The 21,182-nt window shown below is 33.4% G+C and overlaps 2 protein-coding genes across 3 annotated transcripts; both read left to right on the top strand.

Annotated features, from left to right (window-relative positions):
* Positions 1-1,966: 1,966 nt before the first annotated feature.
* On the top strand, positions 1,967-9,645 carry LOC117904527 (probable alpha-mannosidase At5g13980). Of its 2 annotated transcripts, XM_034817173.1 has the most exons (28): positions 1,968-2,316; positions 2,525-2,613; positions 2,832-3,006; positions 3,191-3,310; positions 3,435-3,518; positions 3,606-3,677; positions 3,988-4,101; positions 4,301-4,401; positions 4,490-4,583; positions 4,668-4,835; positions 4,931-5,020; positions 5,242-5,307; positions 5,410-5,466; positions 5,688-5,907; positions 6,036-6,175; positions 6,370-6,465; positions 6,590-6,649; positions 6,747-6,818; positions 7,021-7,068; positions 7,160-7,279; positions 7,365-7,430; positions 7,570-7,682; positions 7,802-7,886; positions 8,085-8,195; positions 8,277-8,372; positions 8,625-8,672; positions 9,037-9,105; positions 9,199-9,645. In XM_034817173.1, exons 1-28 carry the CDS (start codon positions 2,020-2,022, stop codon positions 9,412-9,414), a joined length of 3,087 nt encoding a protein of 1,028 aa, XP_034673064.1. In that variant the 5' UTR covers positions 1,968-2,019; the 3' UTR covers positions 9,415-9,645. The 2 variants fall into 2 exon arrangements, with proteins under 2 accessions (XP_034673065.1, XP_034673064.1); XM_034817174.1 differs by lacking the exon at positions 3,435-3,518 and having other exon boundaries at positions 1,967-2,316; positions 9,199-9,414.
* A 1,765-nt stretch (positions 9,646-11,410) lies between these two features.
* Positions 11,411-16,226, top strand: LOC117934486. The gene is made up of 5 exons (XM_034856190.1): positions 11,411-11,471; positions 11,908-11,994; positions 14,404-14,483; positions 14,574-14,854; positions 15,112-16,226. Exons 2-4 carry the CDS (start codon positions 11,926-11,928, stop codon positions 14,833-14,835), a joined length of 411 nt encoding a protein of 136 aa, XP_034712081.1. The 5' UTR covers positions 11,411-11,471; positions 11,908-11,925; the 3' UTR covers positions 14,836-14,854; positions 15,112-16,226.
* Positions 16,227-21,182: the final 4,956 nt, after the last annotated feature.

Below are 21,182 nucleotides of genomic sequence, written 5' to 3' on the forward strand. Positions count from 1 at the left end.
ATTCAGGATTCAATAATCAAACCAGTGGTTCAAGATTGAGGATGATATCATAAATATATAATTTATATTTTATTAAAATTTAATTTAATTTTTTAAAATTTAAAAATATAATTAATATTTTTAATAATATAATTAATATTTTTAATAATATTTTATATATAATATTTAAATATGAAGGTATATTTAAAATGAAAAAAAAATTGTAATGTTTAAGTTTATATTATATATTTTATTATTTTAAAATTATTAACTTAATTAATTATAAAAATAAACTTGAATGTAAATAATTAAATATATATTTTTACTTAAATGTTTTATAGTATAAAATTACAAAAGGGTAATAATATGTAAATATTATTATGTTATACATCTTACTATGTTATGCATTAATGGAGTGGTATACTATAGTGTAGAGATGACAACGAGACGGGCTCGAATAGGTCCCCTATATCCCACTCTCGTTCCGTTTATTTAAAATAATTCTCATCTCTATCTTATTTAAAAAATTAAACAATGTAGGACGGATATGAAAAATTCTCATACTTGTCCCATCACAACCCGTTTAACTTTTTCTGAATTTTTTAAAAATTACTTTTAAAAATTTTAATTATATTAAAATAAATATATTTTATAAATAATTAAATTATTGTATTTTTTATAACTTATTTTATTAAAAATATTTTATTATTATCTATGTATTAAAAGAAAATTAAATTATTTTAATTTTATATATAATTGGGATTGGACAGTTTCGCTTGGTGGGGCCGAGAATGCCCAACTCTGCATATTTTGACCAATTCAGGTAAGACAGAATAATCATAAACAATATAGAGTGGCACCAGACAATACCTAAAGGCTAAATCCATTCCAAGTTTAAAAAAAAAAAAAAATTGAATTCATTCCAAATCTATTTAATTGAAATTAAAACCCATCCCCGGCGGGACGGCTACCTAAAAAACCCGCCCGGTTCCGGTTCTCTTTTCTCTTTTCGTCAACCGCGAGTCTCCATGGTTCGAATCCATACATCTAATCCCACGGTAGCTGACTGATGGTGATGGGCTTGGGCGTAACTTCTGGCCACATGGTGGGAAAGTGCATCAGTGTTTTGGTCAAATGATAGCTGAGTTGTTCATATGGTTGATTTGATTGATTGATTGGAGCCACCTACATTTTCAAAACATCGATCTTAAGACTCCACCTAAGGGCAGAGGCCTTCAGAATAACATGTAGGAGCTGTTATCACAACTCATTTACCTATTTTATGTTAGTTCGTTAGTAAGGAAACAAAATGAAAGTAAATAGTGTTACTTTGGAACATCAAGAAAGAAAGTATTGGTTCTCACAAAGTCAAAACGTGTGAGCATACATGTATTATGCTTTGAGAACAAAATTGGGGGTCTTACAATGTAATTGCACCTTCTGTTCGAATGATTTTATGGGGACATGATTAACATCCATCAAGATATCCCAGTAGGCTATAACCTAAGAGAAAGACATGAAATTTTTGGTTATGGTCCAAGCAAAATTGAATGCAATCTTTCTCTGCACCTTCTTCCATTATTCTCTGAAAATTCCTACTTTTTCAACCATGAAACAGGAAAACAAACATGAGAAGCCGCCCTACATGCAAGAGGAAAATGGGTTTTCCAAGGCCAAGCCAAGGAGAAACAGAGTCGTTGTTGGTTAAGCAGAAGCCCTGGAGTCAATGAACACCATTAATTATTCCAAGCTCCGTCAGGGGTATGTGGGAACAAGACAAAGAAGAACGTTTCAATGTACCCCAAGAAACATGCATTCCTGGATTCTAGTCTTTGGAAATTTCTGTTAGACCCACCATATTCACACTTCAATTCATCATGTCAAAGCTCCGAGTTACACTCGAAACTGCCTGGAAAAAATTGGTGGAAAGAAGACTGATTTTTGAATGCCTAAAACCAAAAAAAAAACAGTAAAAGACAAACCATTCATGGCGATCATATATACAAATACTTTGAGCTCCTAGTCTGCCATTCTCACCAGATGCCCATGGCTATGACCCCTTTCAGACTGTGTTCACTGGTTCTATTTTTATCATGTGCTTTAGTTGCAGAATCAAAGTTCATGGTCTACAAAACTGGGCAGAGCGTTGTTCCCGGGAAGCTCAATGTTCATTTGGTTCCTCACACGCACAATGATGTGGGATGGAGGAAGACTGTCGATCAGTACTACGTGGGTTCAAACTATACTGCTGATGAAGGGTGTGTTGAGAATATACTGGATTCTTTGATTCCAGCACTTCTGGCTGATAAGAACCGGAGATTCATCTATGTTGAACAGGCACCCATTTCTTTCTCTTTTCTCCTCTTCATCTTTTTCCGTTTTCTTGCAGAAAATTGGATTGAAATTTAAGCTAATTTGTATATATCATTGGTTCATTGCCTAACACTATAAGATTGTACTGATCATACAGGCATTCGAACTGAGGATTTAGTTTTCCCTTTCATTTCAGACTTGGAAATTGACATGTGTTCTACTGATCATACAGGCATTTTTCCAGCGTTGGTGGAGAGACCAGAGCAAGATAGTCCAGAATATAGTCAAGCAGCTTGTCAGCTCGGGTCAACTAGAGTTCATGTAGGAGATAATACAAACTCTTTGTTCTATTTAATTACTGAGAATACTAAAATCAAATATTGGGTATTACAAGGAACTATTCGAGTTGGTGATCTTGAATTTAAGCTTTAAATTTTTGCCATTTTTTCTTTAGTATGGATTGGTTTGTGAAAAGGGAAATTGAGATTTTATATTGTGTTCGTCATTTGGGTTGTGATTTTCAAATTCTGGGGGTGCAGAAATGGGGGTATGTGCATGCATGATGAGGCTGCCACAAATTACATTGACATGATTGATCAGACAACCCTTGGGCATCGGTTTATCAAAGATGAGTTCGGTGTGACTCCCAGAATTGGTTGGCAAATTGATCCCTTTGGCCATTCTGCAGTGCAGGCTTATCTGTTGGGAGCAGAGGTATGGCTTCTCACCTATTTTCACTCCTGAATGAATCCGCATATTCATCCTTTTTTCTTCGTCTGTCAGTGGATGATTAATGAGGAGAATTTGCCTCAAGAGAATCTGAGTACTAATTTTAGACTGCTTTCTTAGGCACATTTGTCCAAAAGTAATGTGAAAACAAGCCTGTTTTCTGGTGTAGGTTGGATTTGATTCTCTTTTCTTTTGGCGAATCGACTACCAAGATGTAGCTAAACGGAAAAAAGAGAAGAGTCTTGAGGTTGTCTGGCAGGGCTCTAAGAGTTTTGGTTCATCAGCACAGGTGATGGATTCAAGTGGTTTGTAATTGTTTAGGATTTTGTAATGGGAAGTAACAATGGATTGTTCTAAAAGAGTTATTTTAGCACCCAATGTCTAGAACATTAAATAATATAACCTTTTTGCAGATCTTTGCTAGTGTGTTCCCAAATAGCTATGCACCTCCAACTGGTTTCAACTTTGAAATTAACTATGGCTCCCCTATTGTCCAGGTAAATCCTTAATCAAATACCAGTAAAAGGCTCTTCCACATTTCCTACTGCCTAAATGGAATTTAATGTTTCTGTTCTTAATCGAAGGATGACATCAACTTATTTGACTACAATGTCCAAGAGCGTGTTAACGACTTTGTATCTGCTGCAATCTCACAAGTAAGTAGAGTGCTATTGTTTTACAGGCTATGTGTATCAGTGTATGATGAAGGTATTTGGTTCTGATTTAAGGGAAGCCAAATAACTACTAAGCTTTTCTTACCTTTATCTAAATCATGAATATCCTAAATGCTGCTCCAAATGTAAATTCAAAATTAAGATCTTGATGAATTTGAAAAAGGGCTGCCTTGTTTGAGTTTTAAGTCTTTTTTTTTATTCTACTCTAGTGTGATTAGCTTGGATTTTATTTGCAAAGAAGAATCTATCTATTGAGGCTTACCGGAAATTTTCTTTATTGTCTGCTTTTCAGGCCAACATAACTCGCACAAATCATATAATGTGGACCATGGGGATGGATTTCATGTATCAATATGCAACCACATGGTTCCGGCAAATGGACAAGCTTATCCATTATGTTAATCAAGTTAGTGCTCTTTTAAGCCAATGTAAATGCTTTCTAGCATGTAGCTAAATCCAATCATTTTAGAGCATCTCCTTTTAATTTCAATTTGGCTATCCATATAAGCATGAATCTGCTTATGATCTTATCTCATTTTATTCAATTTTCTATGCAATTTGTAGTTTTCCCTGTTGATGGAAATGTGAATTTGGAATCCTTGCAGGATGGAAGAGTCAATGCCTTGTACTCAACCCCATCAATTTACACTGATGCAAAATATGCAGCAAATGAGTCCTGGCCGCTCAAAACTGATGATTTCTTTCCGTAAGTTGGAAAACTTTAAAACTGAAAATTGGTATCAGAATCATTCCCCTTTGACCTATGCTTGTGACTTGTTTTATTCATATATCAGATATGCAAATACTCTCAACACTTACTGGACAGGATATTTCACGAGTCGACCAGCCCTCAAAGGCTATATAAGAATGTTAAGTGGATACCATTTGGTATGTCTCATATGAATGCCTTCTGCTTTTATGGATAGCAGAATTTCAAATCTGTTGATGCTCATTACACTAATATATAATCAGGCAGCAAGGCAATTGGAATTTTTCAAGGGGAGGAGTAAAACAGGTCCAAAGACCGACACTCTAGCTGATGCTTTGGCAATTGCTCAGCATCATGATGCGGTTACTGGCACAGAGCAGCAGCATGTGGCTGATGATTACGCAAAACGACTGTCAATAGGCTACAAGGAGGTCTTGATTTGATATGGATGTTCCAATATGTTGTTACTAGTTTCTTTCCTTGTTCCAAAATCAAAATGTTTCCATTGATTTAATATCTGCTGCAGGCTGAAGAGTTAGTTGCAACTTCACTTGCTTGCATGGTAGAGTCTGCATCAAAAACTGGATGCAGGAACCCCGCGACTAAGTTTCAACAGGCAAAAGATAACACAGTTGTTTATACTTTATATTTCAAGTAACCTGCATGCCCATACATCTATCATCCATGAGAAAAGGGTCAATTTTGTCCTGAGTAGTAGAAGTCATGGCCATTGTTCTTGGCATTAGCTAGCTTTTTTTTTCTGATAAAATCTGGAATGCTGATTCTTTATTTGTTTTTAACCCCTTTTTCCTTTTCTTGTCCTGTATTATTTTTCAGTGTCCACTCATGAATATAAGTTACTGTCCCCCATCAGAAATAGATCTGTCTCGAGGGAAAAACCTGGTAGGTACAAAAGAAACTCCTCTTGTTTTTTTCGCATTAATTTAGGAATAGCAGTTTTATTCCACTCAAAATAGATCTCCTTACGCTGTGTTCTCTATGCAGGTTGTTGTTGTGTACAATTCTCTGGGATGGAAAAGAGATGATGTAATTAGAATTCCTGTGAGTACTTCTAATACTTGGTTGCTGTCATCTTTTAGCTAATGCACTATCACTTAAAAAAAAAAGAAAAATCATTGAGATATATGCGCCTTTGAAGCAACTCAATGGTCTCAGATAACCTACAGGAAGCAATATGTGTGCCTTAAAATTAAATCATATATATGTAACCTTGTTTCTTGTGAATTTTCGTACATCATCTGACTTTATCAAACTTGATACAGGTGATCAATGGGAATGTCACTGTTAAGGACCCTAGTGGAAAAGAAATAGAGTCACAGCTTCTACCTATAGCCAATGCTTCTCTTGGCATAAGAAGCTTTTCTACTATGGCTTATCTGGGCAAATCCCCAAGTGTGGCCCCCAAGTATTGGCTTGCATTTTCAGCATCTGTACCACCTCTTGGCTTCAGCACTTACATTGTCTTAGGCGCAAAATCATCAGGTTAATCATATTACTTTTCCATAGCTCGAAAACACTCATGGACAGTAGAAAAACCATCAAGTTTGATCCCTCCTCTGGGGTATTGACACAAAGTTGTATGTTCTTTTTGTGCTCCTTTCTGGCTGCAGCTTCTGCTTCAGTCAGGCAAACATTTTACAGGTCAGAGAGGAGCCAAAATAAAACAATTGAAGTAGGGCCGGGAAATTTGAAACTTAATTACTCTGGAAATGAAGGAAAGCTTACTAATTATGCTAATAGTAGAAACTCGGTATGTTATTTTGTTTGTACTTCATCTATTTCCAATTTATGATGTCTTTATATCTCTTTACAAGTTTCTTCATATCAATCTGCATACTTCTGATAAGTAATTTTCCTGAAAATGTTTAGTCATATTACTTTCTTTTCCATCTATAGGCTCAATATATTATGTGAATCTAACTTGATATAAGTTTGCAATTTAAGATTAAAGCATACTTGGAGCAATCATACAGTTTTTACTCTGCAAATGATGGAACTGAGCCTTTCATTTCTCCCACTGATGGAACTGAAGTTTTTCAGGTAACTAAACCTTTTCTCCAGATGTTTTTTGTTGTATCTGTTTGCTTCATCTCTCAGGCCTGGCTTTCTTTTAGTGCATTCTTTTTACTGATGCAAAAAAACGCATTTTTATATAATGCGGCAGCCCTCTGGAGCATACATCTTCCGTCCTAATGGTACACATCCCATAAAATCTGAAGGGCAGGTACATAGCCTTCTGAGTTACATAACTTACATATAACTTATGCATGATTTGAAACTAATGATATTGGAAATTAAAGAGGTGTTACTAGAAATTTCAGGTTTCTTTTACTGTTCTTCGAGGATCATTATTGGATGAAGTACATCACAGAATCAATTCATGGATATATCAGGTGATTTGCCTTTTTGCATGAACACTGAAATCCTTCATTTATTTTTTACTGTTTATTATAAGAGGACTTTATCATTCAAGCTTAGGCCATATCTCAAAAATAAAGTTAAAACTTATGCCTATTAAGTCCTGAAAATATAAAATCTCTGTTCTGTCATTTACGAATGAACCATGCTTTTGGTTGCCATTGTATTCATGAACAGATCACCAGACTATACAGGGATAAAGAGCATGCTGAAGTTGAGTTTACTGTAAGTTCATTACATCTAGCCCCTTGTGAACATATAGCAGCAAGAATAGTTAGCAGAATATTTAAGAGTTTATTTATCAATAAAATTTCAGGTTGGATCTATTCCTATTGATGATATGATAGGCAAAGAGGTTGTAACTAGGATTACAACAACCATGAAGAGCAACAAAACATTTTATACAGATTCTAATGGACGTGATTTCATTAAAAGGGTATGTTACACGATTTCAATGTATTGCTAGAAACATGTAAAATCAGTTTGTATGCCACATTATAAAGAAATTACTGTATTGACAGATTCGAGATTATAGAAGTGACTGGGACCTTGAAGTGAATCAACCTGTTGCAGGAAATTATTACCCGGTATATTCCCTTCTCAATCACAATTATTGGATGTTGTTCTTTTAAACATTTGATTCTTCTCTTTTTATTTTAAATCTATATTGTTGAAATCAGTCTCTATGGACGTAATATTTCAAAATCTAGTTCATTTTTCTTTCAGATTAATCTGGGAATTTACACGAAAGACAACAGGACAGAGATGTCAGTCTTGGTTGATCGACCTGTGGGAGGATCCAGCATTGCAGATGGGCAGTTGGAGCTAATGCTCCATAGGTTTGTTTCTCCCTCTTCACTGCTTGTCTTTTTTAACTTTATCTGAATTATCATATTCTTTATTTCCTTCATATCAAATGATTTTGGGATAAATAATATGGATTTCCTCTGTTGTATAGGAGGCTGGTTACGGAGGATGACAAAGGAGTTAGAGAGGGACTAGATGAGACAGTGTGTGTTGTTGATAAATGTGAAGGACTAACCGTAAGCATATATCAGATGACTCTTTATTCACCAACTGGGATTTTGATTCTAATTATTGCATAAAAACTGTACTTTTGTGCATCCTTCTCTGTTAGCCCATTTCACATTTGGGATATAACTCTTTTCATTCTTAGTCCCCATGAAGCAAGCATTTTTCAGCACCCACATCTGACTTGCTTAACAACATACTCTTCACAGATTCAGGGAAAGTATTATCTCAGAATTGATCCTTTAGGAGAAGGTGCTAAATGGCGTCGATCATATGGCCAAGAGATATATTCTCCTCTCCTATTAGCCTTCTCTGAGCAGGTGAAGCAGAAACCTTAAAGTATATTTATTACTGGTGAAAGTGAACCCACAACTCAGAGGTGATTGACTGCCTTTTTGCAGGATGGAGATAATTGGGCAAACTCTCATTTACCCTCCTTTTCGGGGATGGATCCCTCCTATATGTTACCAGATAATGTAGCAATGATAACCCTTCAGGTATTTATCTCTCAGCCTTGTTAAAGAAGTGTTTATCTGTTGCATCTTGTATGCCTTCTTTCATTAAAAAGAAAAGGGGATTGAAAATACCAGCTGCCCTTGTGAAGCTAAACTCTTCACTCTCAAATGGAGACTGTTATTGGAAGGATTCTATATGCAGATCTTTACTTCTTTGTAATATTCCAAAGAAGTGCCTAATGAAGATGGAGGGACTTCTGCTTCCTACTTAGATTTTTGTTTTGAAATTTGCAGGAATTGGATGAAGGAAAAGTTCTCCTCAGGTTGGCACACTTATACGAGGTATTTGGTTTGTTTCTTGAATTTTTCCTTGAAAAATTTTGTTGCCCTTCTCGAGTTAACCTGCTTTGAAGTATCGTTCAATCCCTCTCTCAGATAAATGTCTTCCAGTTGCACTACATTTTTTCTGATATGAAATATTTTCAAGCTCTTTTTTGTACATTTTTCTGAAACCCATTTTTCTTAGTAAATTTGCTTTCATGTCAAGGAACTTCTCAACCATCATGGGATCAAATTTTTCTGACTAAATTACTTTCAAAGTCACTGAAACAAGACATTGTCTATATGCTTACTGGATACATGAAAAACACAATTCCAACCATATTTTTCTGAAACTCTTACTTCTGTTTGGTGTTTGAAATACAAGATTGGGGAGGACAAGGATCTCTCAGTCATGGCAAGTGTAGAACTGAAAAAAGTTTTCCCAGAAAAGAAGGTATGTAAAAGCAGTAAGTGCAGAACAATAGTTCAGTCTCTTTACAATAAACCATCCAATTGTTCTTATAGTGTCTGACTTTCATGCATTCAGATAATCAAAATAACAGAGATGTCCTTATCTGCTAACCAAGAAAAGGCAGAAATGGAGAAGAAGAGACTGGTTTGGAAAGTGGAAGGCTCTGCTGAAAAAAAATCCAGAGTGTTGAGGGGAGGACCTGTCCACCCAGAAAAGCTAGTGGTAGAACTTGCTCCAATGGAAATTCGCACCTTCGTTATCAACTTCAGTTACAAACAGGTCCATCATTGAAAGGTAGCAGAGCCACCTAGAGTTCTTTTCTCAATTCCAGAGAGGATTAGCTTGTTGCCATGAACATTATTTTTTGTTGGGTGAGTTTGATGACTCTCGTTTATGTTCAGTATGCTCTGTTTCTGATTCTAGGCATACCTCACTTTTACCTTTTGTTCTCTCGCTTAAGCTCTCACCTATCAAGAAAAATCAATTTGATTTCAACTTAAATATAAAAATCATCTGTCTTAGGTGATGTTTGTTTTTTTGGCTTTTTGCTGAAAACCATTTAGTTTTAGAATTTAGGTTGTTTGCTTTTTACTTTTTCATGACTTGTTATAAACTTTTTACTAAATAGAAAAAGCCAAAAAATGTGGCTTTTTCTAAATAGAAAAAATAATACAATGGTTTTTTCTACTTTTTAATACTTAATAGAAATAAAATACTATAAAAACAAACAACCTAATATTTAATACTATTAAGTATTAAGGTTCTATTTAGAATTAAGTAAAAAAACAAACACCACCTTAGTCCAATCCAATCTGATTTATCCTATTCAGTTTGCAATAAACTTCAAATCAGTTGAACTATTAGACTAATTGAACACAGTAGAAATGGGGTTGGGGTGAATATTTTGGTGTTAGCTCAAGCCAAATTACAAACTAAGGCCCTCTTTTGGTAATCGATTTCGAAATCAGTTCTAAATAACAGATTTTTAGAGCAATTTTTTGAAATCGTTTTGAACAAATGTTTGTTTAGGAACTTAAAATATTTTTAATCTGTTTATTATGTTTTTAAATATATTTAAAAATAACTTTTATATATCATTTTTTATTTTTAGTCATTCTTCATATTTATATAATTATTTTTTAAAATAGTATTAAGAAAATAATTGAAAACAATTAAAAGATATTTTTTTGAAAATATCAAATTTTGTGTTTTTAAGAATAAAAATAGAAAATAATTTTCCAAACTTGTTTTTTTGTTATGGAAAACAAAAAATTGTTTTTGAAAACGGTTAACCTTTAATCTCCAAAGACTTTCTACTAATTAGATTGAGCAGGCTCCAAGCCCAATTTGGAATTATATCAACTTTGGTGCAGATTTTGAATGCTTTACCTGAGCAGAGGATAAACTACACAAAAAAATTAAAATAAAATAAAATTCAACTACTTTATACAACCAGAAAAATTTAGGGACTGTTTGTTAACTATTTTAAAAAATAATTCTGATAAATATTTTTTGAAAATTATTTTATGATTTTTATATAACAAAAGTCTACTTAGAAACCTAAAATATTTTTAACCCGTTTTTAATATTTTTAAATATGTTTTAAAATTAATTTTTATATTTAATGTTTTATTTTTAATTATTTTACATTTTTTATAATTATTTTTTAAAACAACCCTCAAAAAACAAATGAAAATAATATAAAACAATTAAAAGATGTTGTCAAAAAATAAAAAATTGTTTTCAATTGTCAAACATGTTTTTTGTATTTTTTTGTTATAAAGAACCCGAACAAGCCTTATAATTTTGGTGAATTTTCAACCAATTCGTCTAAACAATTAAAACTTTGTAGACATTTATCTAATTTAATTATATACTGGAAAATTACAAAAAAAAATTCCCAAAACTTTTTTCCACTTTTTTTTATAAAAAAAAAAGGAAAAAAAAAGTTCTTTTAACATTTTCTTGTCTTTATTTCTTAAGCTATGTTTGGTTTTTGAAAAAAGGAAAATAGAAAAAATTAAAAAAAAAAATGGAGAAAAATTACAAATATATTTAAACGCAATAAATTATTGTTATACACAGCTTCAAATTCATTTCTTTTATTTTATTTCTTTTATACAAATATTAAATATTTTAAAAATAAATAATTTTATAATTAATTTTAACTGTATTTAGTTTTCTTCATATTTTTGGGCATCAGCCCACTTGCGGCCCAATAGTTCAACAATCAGGCCTTATCACCTTTCTAATAGTAAGCTGATTCTGTACACCCTTGGGGCTTACGTCCAGCGCACAAGAAGCCCCGATCTCCGTCTACCCAAAAGCATTCGATCTCTGAGTTCAAGGTACTGCTCCAGTCTCTCTTCTCAATTCAATCAGTCGACTTCTAGGTTAGATACAATCGTTTGGATGCTGGGACAAAAAAAATTTGAAACAATACATTAAAAAGCGCCCAAAGAAGGGTGCACAAAGAGCACAAGATGCACACGAGCGCTAAGAGGCAAATTTTACCATGGAAACATAAATGGGTATTTGATGAAAGTGATTACTGTTAGGATTAGTTTAAAGTGGCTAAGATGAATATGATGCCCATTGATTCTTTAAGGCCTAGAGTAGGGCCTGATTGAATTACACACCAAATGTTTGAAGATCCGATTCTGAAAATTATTTGTTTTTTGCTTTTCAATCACTCTTCTTGTTTGGTTTTTTTTCCCTGTTCTTTTTTTTCCCATGAAATATGAAAGATGTTTGATTATGTTTTGTCCTGTGTTGATTGTTTAGGGTGACAGAGAAATTTCAATGAGCATGTCTACACCGCCAAAGACTTGCCCTTCTCAATTGGTTGTTTTAAACAAGGCATTCAAATTGGTAAATTCTCACACCAGCACCCCGCCAACCCCCCTTTTTTCTCTTAGAATATTCAAAGTTATGTTTAGCAACAAAGTCTTGGGTTGACTGGAAAATTTGCTGAAATGGGATATTTTCAGGAGACCTGTCAATGGTGTTTCCTATAATATAAAAAAATGAGTCATTTTAACAACTGAAAGTAAGAATCCCCATGTATGAGAGATAAGGGGAAGATTCCTTGAAGTTAGAAGATGCTAAAACCTGATAAGTTACAAGTGAATTTGATTTTTCAATGGACATCTTTTATAATTCTTTATACCTCTATTCTCTGCTAGCATCTACCTTGGGTGCCCCACTAAAACTTGGAAAAGAGAAACCGAACTAGGAGGAAATATCTGAAGGTGTGGATCAATTGGTATTAGCCAATATAAAGAAGTGAGACTGGGTGCGTCTCTAATGACAGGGGAAGACATTGGTTGATTGCACATCATATGAATCAGAAGGATATCACTTTGTGTATGTGCGTTATTTGTGTGTCTATCTATCTCTATGGAGGTGTTGTCTCCATGCTCAAACAATGCAAAGCAACCTGTTAATATCATTATGCAGAAGAGGATTAATCCCTTTGAGAGAGTCCCTCAGCATAAAACTGAGGTTCTGCTTTGCCAACCAATCTCTGCAAGATTGGACCTCCCTGAGCTTGCACTGCTATGAGAATCATAATTCGAACAATTCTTGGATTAAAGGCCTAAAGTATGTTATTACATCTATTTTCTAAGGTTGTTATCCAGCCAATGTGATATAATAGTGGCTTATGTTGATGACTGTGGTAACAATGAAAGGGAGATAGAGGAAGGCCTATCTTAAAATTTTGGTGTTCTAACTGAAATTGCTTTGAGCACTAATTTACTTTGCTCCATTTATGACTGCTTTATGTCTTTCAGACTCTTTCTATCAATTTGTTATGCATTTTGTACTCTCTCTCATACGCATACCCTTGTAGGCATACTCCCACATGTGTGCATGTGTGTATATGTGTGTGTGAGTGTGTGTTTTTTTAAATTAAAATTACTCTAGTTACTCTTTTTTGATAAGCAAGCAATTGTATTGAAAAAGAGGCAATAAACCTCAAAGCATACAGGAAGTATACGAGGCTACAACCCCAAGCAAAAAACAAACAACCCAACCCCTACTTGGAAGCTAACCACTCCAAGAAGCCTATAAGGGAGTTCGACTCCATATCAATATACACTTTAGCCCAACCCCACAAAAAATACACAAACGAAGTTTTTAACTTCTGAAAAGCTAACACTCCCCCCTTAAAAGCAAGCCTATTCCTCTCCTTCCAAACTGTCCAAAAAATAAAAAGCGGGATGGCTTTCCACACTTTTTTCCTTTTTCTCCCCACAAAAGAGCCTTTCCAACTTCTAAGGACCTCCTTTACAGTATAAGGAAAAACCCACTGTACACCGCACAACGCAAGTATGATATCCCACAATCCTTTTGTCACTGTACAATGAATTAATAAATGATTGATTGTTTCCTCTTCACACCCACACAAGAAACACCGGTTAGGGAATTGCCATCCTCTTCTTTGCAACCTATCCAATGTGAGAACCTTCCCCCAAGTAGCTTCCCAAGCAAAAAAAGCAATTTTGGTTGGCACTTTGCCCACCCATACATTGCTATGAGGGAAATCCGCACCATCAGCATTATCCAACACCCTATACGCTTTCTTTACTTTAAACAGCCCGTCCGCTCCTTCCTTCCAAAAAACCACGTCTTCCTCCAAGGTTACTTTATGGTTCCTCAACTCTACTAATAGATTACCCGCCAACCCCAACTCCCAGTCATTGAAGTCTCTTAACAGCCTCAAATTCCACCCTCCTTGACCCAAATTCTGATCCCAATAATCCTCCACAGTGACGTTCCTTTGGGCAGCCATGGAAAATAGGTCCGGGAATCCTTGGGACAGCACACTGTTTCCACACCAAGGATCTAACCAAAACCTAATTTTATTGCCTTTTCCCACCTTGAACACCATGTTCTCCCAACACCAATCGGACTCCTTCAATATTTCCTTCCAAACCCCAACTCCAAAAACCCCATTTGCCTTCTTGGTCCTCCACCCAAACTCCTCTTGCCCGTACTTAGCCTCAAGCACTTTTTTCCAAAACTCCTCCTTTGCCCGCGCGAATCTCCAAATCCATTTGCCTAGAAGTGCTTTGTTCAAACAAACAAGCTTCCTTATCCCCAACCCTCCCTTTTCTTTGTCCGCGCACACCGCCTCCCATTTGAAATTACTCTAGTTACTCTTTAAAGGCATATTAGATGCCTCAATTGTACCAGTATTGACTACCAACTTCTTTTCCCCCTACTTATTAGGTTTAAAGTGTGCTTTGTGCATGATTATATGCTGTGTATGTACAGGCTGAGCAATGGGTTAAGAATATGTCCACACCTTTAGTGGATGAACCAACTGATGTTAAGTTAGAAGCCCGACCTTCTAGGTGAGTTGTCTGCCTTTAGTAAGTGCACATTGGATATTATTTTGGTTCTCTATTATTTTTCAAAAAAATATATTTAACATATTTCTACAGGCTTGGACTGGGTGCTAAAGTTTCACGTCAATCCAAAATTGGGCCTTCAAATGATCCCATTGAAAGAAAATTACATGCTAAGTTGGATGCTGGGAAAAGAAAATCTACCAAAAGTATCAAGGAGTCTACACTATCTGCAAGAAGTGGAAGTGACAATAGTGATGATAGTGATGAGGATTTAGAGAGCAGAACCAAATCATTTAGCAAGAAGCGTGTAGTTCCTCCAACCTCATCTCTACAGAGAAACAAGAAACCAAAGTAACTTGCCACCTTACGAAATAGTATGTACTATTTTTCTCAGCCTTGTTAAAGCAGAGTTTATCTGTTGCATCCTGTATGTCTTCTTTCATTAAGAAGGAAAGGGCAGTGAAAACACCAGCTGCCCTTGTGAAGCTAAACTCTTCACTCTTAAATGGAAACTGTTTTTGGAAGGATTCTATATGTAGATCTTTTCTTGTTTATAATATTCCAAGGAAGTAGCTAAAGATAGAGAGGCGACTTCCACTTCCTAGTTAGATTTTTGTTTTGATATTTGCAGGAAATGGGTGAAGGAAAAGTTCTCCTCAGGTTGGCACACTTATTCGGGGTATTTGATGTATAAGGTATTTGGTTTGTTTCTTGAATTTTTCCTCGAAAAAATTTGTCACCCTTCTTGAGTTTACCTGCTTTAAAGTTTTGTTCAATCCCTCTCTCATGTTATAAAGTTCACTGGTAAAGTAGAACATATGAAATATCTTGCTTTCTGATATGAAATATTTTCAAGCTCTTTTTGGTACATTTGTCTGAAAACTACTTTCCTTTCTTTTTCATTTTTCTTAGTAAATTTGCTTTCATGTGAAGGAACTTCTCAATCATCATGGGATTAAATTTTTCCTACTAAATTGCTTTCAAAGTAACTGAAACAAGACATTATGGTCTACATCCTTTGCTAAAATATTATAGAATCTGGATGCTCCTATGACATTGGATGAAAGGCTGAGGCATCATCACCAACTGGCTTTAAGTTCTCCATTCACACACAATTCTAACCCATCCATATTTTTCTAAAATTCTTATTTTGGTTTGGTGCTTCAAATAAAAGATTGGGGAGGACACGGATCTCGTAGTCATGGTAAGCATAGAGCTGAAATCCCAGATAAGAAGGCATGTAGAAGCAACAGTTCAGTCTCCTTACAATATACTATCCAATTGTTCTTATAGTATCTGCTTTGCCATGCCATTTAGATAATCAAAATAACAGGGATGTCCTTATCTGCTAACCAAGATCGACCAGAGATGGAGAAGAAGAGACTGGTTTGGAAAGTAGAAGGCTCTGCTCAAAAAATAAAATAAAATAAATCCAGTGTGTTGAGGACAGGACCTGTCCATCCAGAAAAGCTGGTGGTGGAACTTGCTCCGATGGAAATTCACACCTTCATTATCAACTTCGGTTACAAACAGGTCCATCCCTGAAAGTTAACAGAACCAATATGTTTTATTGTTTTTGTATTCTTCTTTATTTGTTGTCTTTTTTTTTTCTTTTTCTTTTTTGGGTGGGTTGATTTCATTTGTTTGTATTTGCTATGCTGTGTTCTTGGCTTTAGGCCTACTTCATTTTGACCTTTTTGTTCTTTTGCAAGCTCTTATTTATTAGAAAGAAACTTTTTCCCATCATAGAATTCCATTTTTACTCCTATCCTCCAGGATCAGCTCCTAGGAATGGCTTATGGTAAATCAAGAAAAATCAACCTAAATGTAAAAAACATCTGTCTCAGTCCAATCCAATCTGATTTATCCCATTCAATTTGCAATAAACTTCAAATTAGTTGAGTTATTAGACTAATTGGACATGCTAGCAATGGGGTTGGAGTGAATGTTTTGGTGTCAGCTTAAGCCGAGTTACAAATTAAAATCTCCAAAAGCTTTGTACAAGTAGGATTGAGCCGGCCCAAGATCCAAGCCCAATTTGGAATTATATCCACGTTCTTGCAGATTTTCAATGCTTTACCTGGAGCAGAGGATAAACTACAAAAAAAAAAAAAAAAATCTACTACTCTGAAGCAACATCTGATCCAGAAAAATTCAAATTTAGGTGAATTTTCAACTTGTTCATCTAAACAATTAAATACAGGAAAATTAAAGAAAATTTTTTTTCTAAACTTTTTTCCAATTTTTTAAAAAGAAAATGGAAAAAAAAAATTCTTTTAACATTTTCTTGTCTTTATTTATTAAGTTATATTTGGTTTTTGAAAAATGTAAGAAAAAGAAAATAAAAAAAAAAAATTTAAAAATGGAGAAAATTTGCAAAAATACTTAAAACTTATTAAATTAGTGTTGGACATCATTTTAAACTCATTTCATTTATATAAAAATTAAATAATTTAAAAATATATAAATTTCTAACCAATTTAACTTTTATATATATATATTATCATTTATTTTTTCTTTTTCTAGAATAAAAATTCCCCCACCCCACTCCCTTGTCCCTTTAACATAAAATTCTTTATATTTTTTGTCACATCTTTCTATGAAAAGGACTATTCATCAACCAAAGGCTGACCCAATATTTAATTGGCTGAGGATGTTGTTGATTTGGACCCAAAAATCTGGTGAATGTTATTCCATGGGATTTGGGTTCAGTTATTGTTGAATTAACTGCTGAAGATAGTGCAAAGGTTCTTCCCTCTATTATAATTATGCCTTTGGAATCAACATTTATTTTGGGTTTAGTATATTCCTTTGCCTATTAAAAAAATATTATTATTATTATTAAAGACTTTGGTCCCACTGTTTCCCAATTCCCCATTCTTAAAAAGCTCACAGGAGTGATGGTATATTTTTCTTATATCTTGACTTTACTTTTCTCATAAATGAAGGACATGAATGCTTGAATCCTGTGAAATGTCATACAATAATATATCATTCAATGATCAGAAACATTGATTTTGAAGAAAGAAAATGAAAAACCAAAACATTTTTCAAGCCCATTTGTGAGTCCACGGTATAAAAAGCTCTTTCACTTTTTAAATTTAAAGGGAAAATAAAATGAAAAATAATAAGTCTAACCCGACATACAACTCTCCGTTTTACTGCACTCTCTAACTTGTTCCACCCATCTTTCTTATTAGAAAGGTGGTTTTTGTTGTTTTTGCTCAATTTTAAATAAAAATTTAATGTTTAATATTGTTAAAATTTAGGTTGTTTGTTTTTGTAATATTTTATTTCTATTAAGTATTAAAAAGTAAAAAAAAATTTGATATATTATTTTTTTTATTTAAAAAAAATTAAATATTTTGATTTTTTTTATTTAGTAAAAATTTTATAATAAATCATGAAAAAATAGAAAAATAAACAACTTAAATTATGAAAACAAATTATCTTCAACAAAAAGTCAAAAAAACAACGTCATCTAAGTAAAAAAAAGACCCTTTCTCGACCCAAGTCTAAATACTCTAAGATCCCTTTTCAAATTTGTTGTTGTTTCGATCTCAAGGAAAAAATAAAATAAAACACCTAATAACGCATCTTCTAAAATGAAGAACTACGAGATGCTTCTTTTATTATTTTTCGAGTTGAGTCATACTATACTTGAATTAAATACCTCGCGCATGAAGTAAATCATTGCGTGTTTTTTTAATTCTTTATAAAATAATTAAAATGGTGATTTGCAATAGAAAATAAAAAAAAATAAAAAAGGTTGTCAGACTTATAAACTACTATAAGCAATCTTGATTCTTCTGCATAAACTAGGTTAGAAATATTTAAAATATTAAATACCTTTCTTATGAAAAAGGGTTTAAATTTTTAAGTGTTAACTTAATTCCAAAGCTATGCGCAAAACCCAGAGTGACAGAATAATAATATAAACTGTCTTCGGGAAAAAACAAACAGTTCAAAGGTAGAGAAGGGAGGGGGGATGAGTAAAAGCAAAGAAAAATAAAGTCAAAAGTAGTAATCAGCTTTTTCTTTTTTTTAATAATAATTCACTCATTTCCATAAACCCTGTTTGGTCGTCTTCAACCTTGGAGGCTACTGGGCTACTACTACTCTCTTGGGAAAAGCGCAAAAACTGCTTTGGCGGGTCAAAGAACTGTACTTTTCTCAGAAGACTCCGACTCGCACATTGGTTTCATTTCATACTTTGAATGGAATGCTGCATGGCATAAGAAAATGTTGGCGCTCAAGTTCTTGAATTGGGTTGTATTCAGGTTGAAAGACATGTTGGAGATTAGCACCAACCCTTGATGTAATGAATACTTATTGGTGAGGAATGTGGATAAAGTGGCCTTTCAATATGAAAAATTTGTCAAGGGTTAGAACAGAAGTTTTAACTTTATGAATGTGAATGGAAACAGGCTTGGAAGGAAGTAGAAGAAATTATTCACCTAATATGGTAACAAAGGACATGATGATGAAGTCATTTTCTGCCACCTCCAACCCATGTGATATGCTAGTTGACAGATGCCTAATTTCATTCCTTTGATTTAAGCAAAGTTAAATTCCAAGTCCTTATCTCCTACCTTTTTTTTATTATTATTATTATTATTGTTTTTATTCTTTAAGAAAGTCAACATACCAAAATTACACATGCCTTATGGAGATGTCTTTAAAGACTAATTTTTTCTGCTGCCTTTTAACCAGAAAAAAAAAAAAAAATTACAAAGGGTAGTAGAGAAGGAATTTCCCATGATTTGTAAATTTTTTAATGCCTTTTGGAAATGATTTATATTATTAATAATTTTAAAATTATGTTACTTTATAATTGTTAGATATTTTTTTATTTAAATTAATGGAAATTAGGGGCATTTATTGGGGGAAAAGTAGAACTTTGGCCCATCTCTTATCACCAACACTAAAAGTCCAAAAGATGATGATAATGGGATAACTCAAATCCCATATTTTGATATGAACATATCCATCCAACAGTGGTTGGTTGGTGAATATTATTTTATTCACAAGTCATTCAGTGGTTGGATTTCTCTCCAATCAACCCCTGTTTTTTCACTAAGCCAATGGTCAATGAAATGATAAAAATATCTTTCATGTCAGCAAAAATATAATAATCAGGACCCCACAAATAATGGGTTATGCTTTTCAAATGTACTGTAAATATAATCTTAACGAAAAGCTGTCACCCATTTTTCCTTTTTGTTAAAATAAGAAAATGTAAATATTTAATAAGAAAATTAATAAAAAGGGTTTAATTAAATATATTTAATTTTTATTGATTAAAAATTTTATCATATGTTTCTTTTATTATTTTCTTTTAATATCTTTATGGTATTTAATAGATTTTTTAATCAATGAAAACTAATTGTATTTAGTTTAAACTTTAAGGAAGATAGAGTTAAATTATCCTATTAGAAAAAAATAAAAAGTAATAATTGTTTTTAATGATTTTATACTTTAACATAATTATTCTTATTTTGAATTGACTTGATCCGATTCAATAAAATAATAAATGAATGAAAATCCTTTTTCTACGAGAAAAAATATAATTTATGTTTTTTCACGATTACTCAAAAAGTGCATTTTTATTTTTAGTAAAAATAGTTTACCTTAAACATAAAACTAATGAATGAAATAGTAAAAAATATTTATTTTTGTCTTTTATTTTTTTAAATAAATTAAATCGAAATAATTTTAATCCATTTGACAATTCGAAGTTGAATTTGAATACCTATCTGACTCCTCTTTCGTTTTCTTGCTTGTATTCCATTTTTTTTCGATACTAGGTGGCAAGATTTTCTTGTTCCATGAGCCAAACTCTAAGCACGCGCCTTAGAATGGGGAGAATATCCCTAGGAAAACTGCCATCCCATTGAGACTTTTGATGCTATTCCTTAACAACTCTCAGTGGGAATTGTAGGTGCATTTTTGTGTTGTCTTCACATGATATTGTTTTTTCACCAATACCCCCCCTATTGTTCTTTACAAGATTCAACCCACTGATTGATAGATAGATTGATTGATTGATGCTTTTCAGCACATTTTTCTCTATTTGTAAAAAAAAATTTCCCCCTTCCCTTGGATGATGATTGATCCTATGGCAATGGCATCATCCACACCCGTGAGCCATTTGACCATATTTAGGTTTCATTTACTAGATGTTCATGATTAATAAAAAACATACCATAATCTAAGTCACAAGTATCTTATTTAAAAGGGATTTCATGACCAAGATCTGTTGGGTGTCCCAATGTTGATTGGAACCTCTGCAAAGAGATTATTCATTGTATTGACCAAGGATTGAATGTATTTGGCTCAAATGGACACCTAATAAGTTATGATAATTTAATGTAAATTGAATAAAATTTATATTAAAAATTTTATAATATGTTGTCTTTTGTGAACCAGGAAATGGGATTATGAGTCTGTGACCATAAATAGAACCTAAAATAAAAATGTGAAGCATAGGCCCCACAATTAGGATGTTTTGCACTTAAGACACATTTTAGGTCAAAATTAGACTTCTTCACATGATTACAACTATTTACCAGTAAGGGAAGAGTTGCTAGAAGCTGAGAAGATGATAGTTGTAATCCCAAGACACCCCATTTCTAAATGGGACCATTTGAAATAGTGTCCACCAATACCCACCCATTGCTTTCCATGAAACCAATCCTTTCG

This window comes from Vitis riparia, chromosome 17 (genome assembly GCF_004353265.1).
Source record: "Vitis riparia cultivar Riparia Gloire de Montpellier isolate 1030 chromosome 17, EGFV_Vit.rip_1.0, whole genome shotgun sequence".
Classification (NCBI taxonomy): Eukaryota; Viridiplantae; Streptophyta; class Magnoliopsida; order Vitales; family Vitaceae; genus Vitis; species Vitis riparia.

Excerpts from the sequence above, each read along its gene's own strand:
- LOC117934486 (XM_034856190.1), top strand. The coding sequence starts at position 11,926 with ATGAGCATGTCTACACCGCCAAAGACTTGCCCTTCTCAATTGGTTGTT. Across the intron at positions 11,995-14,403 it reads TAAACAAGGCATTCAAATTG|GCTGAGCAATGGGTTAAGAA; the intron begins GTAAATTCTCAC and ends GTGTATGTACAG. Across the intron at positions 14,484-14,573 it reads TTAGAAGCCCGACCTTCTAG|GCTTGGACTGGGTGCTAAAG; the intron begins GTGAGTTGTCTG and ends ATATTTCTACAG.
- LOC117904527 (XM_034817173.1), top strand. The coding sequence starts at position 2,020 with ATGCCCATGGCTATGACCCCTTTCAGACTGTGTTCACTGGTTCTATTT. Across the intron at positions 4,836-4,930 it reads TGTCAATAGGCTACAAGGAG|GCTGAAGAGTTAGTTGCAAC; the intron begins GTCTTGATTTGA and ends TATCTGCTGCAG. Across the intron at positions 6,466-6,589 it reads ATGGAACTGAAGTTTTTCAG|CCCTCTGGAGCATACATCTT; the intron begins GTAACTAAACCT and ends ATAATGCGGCAG.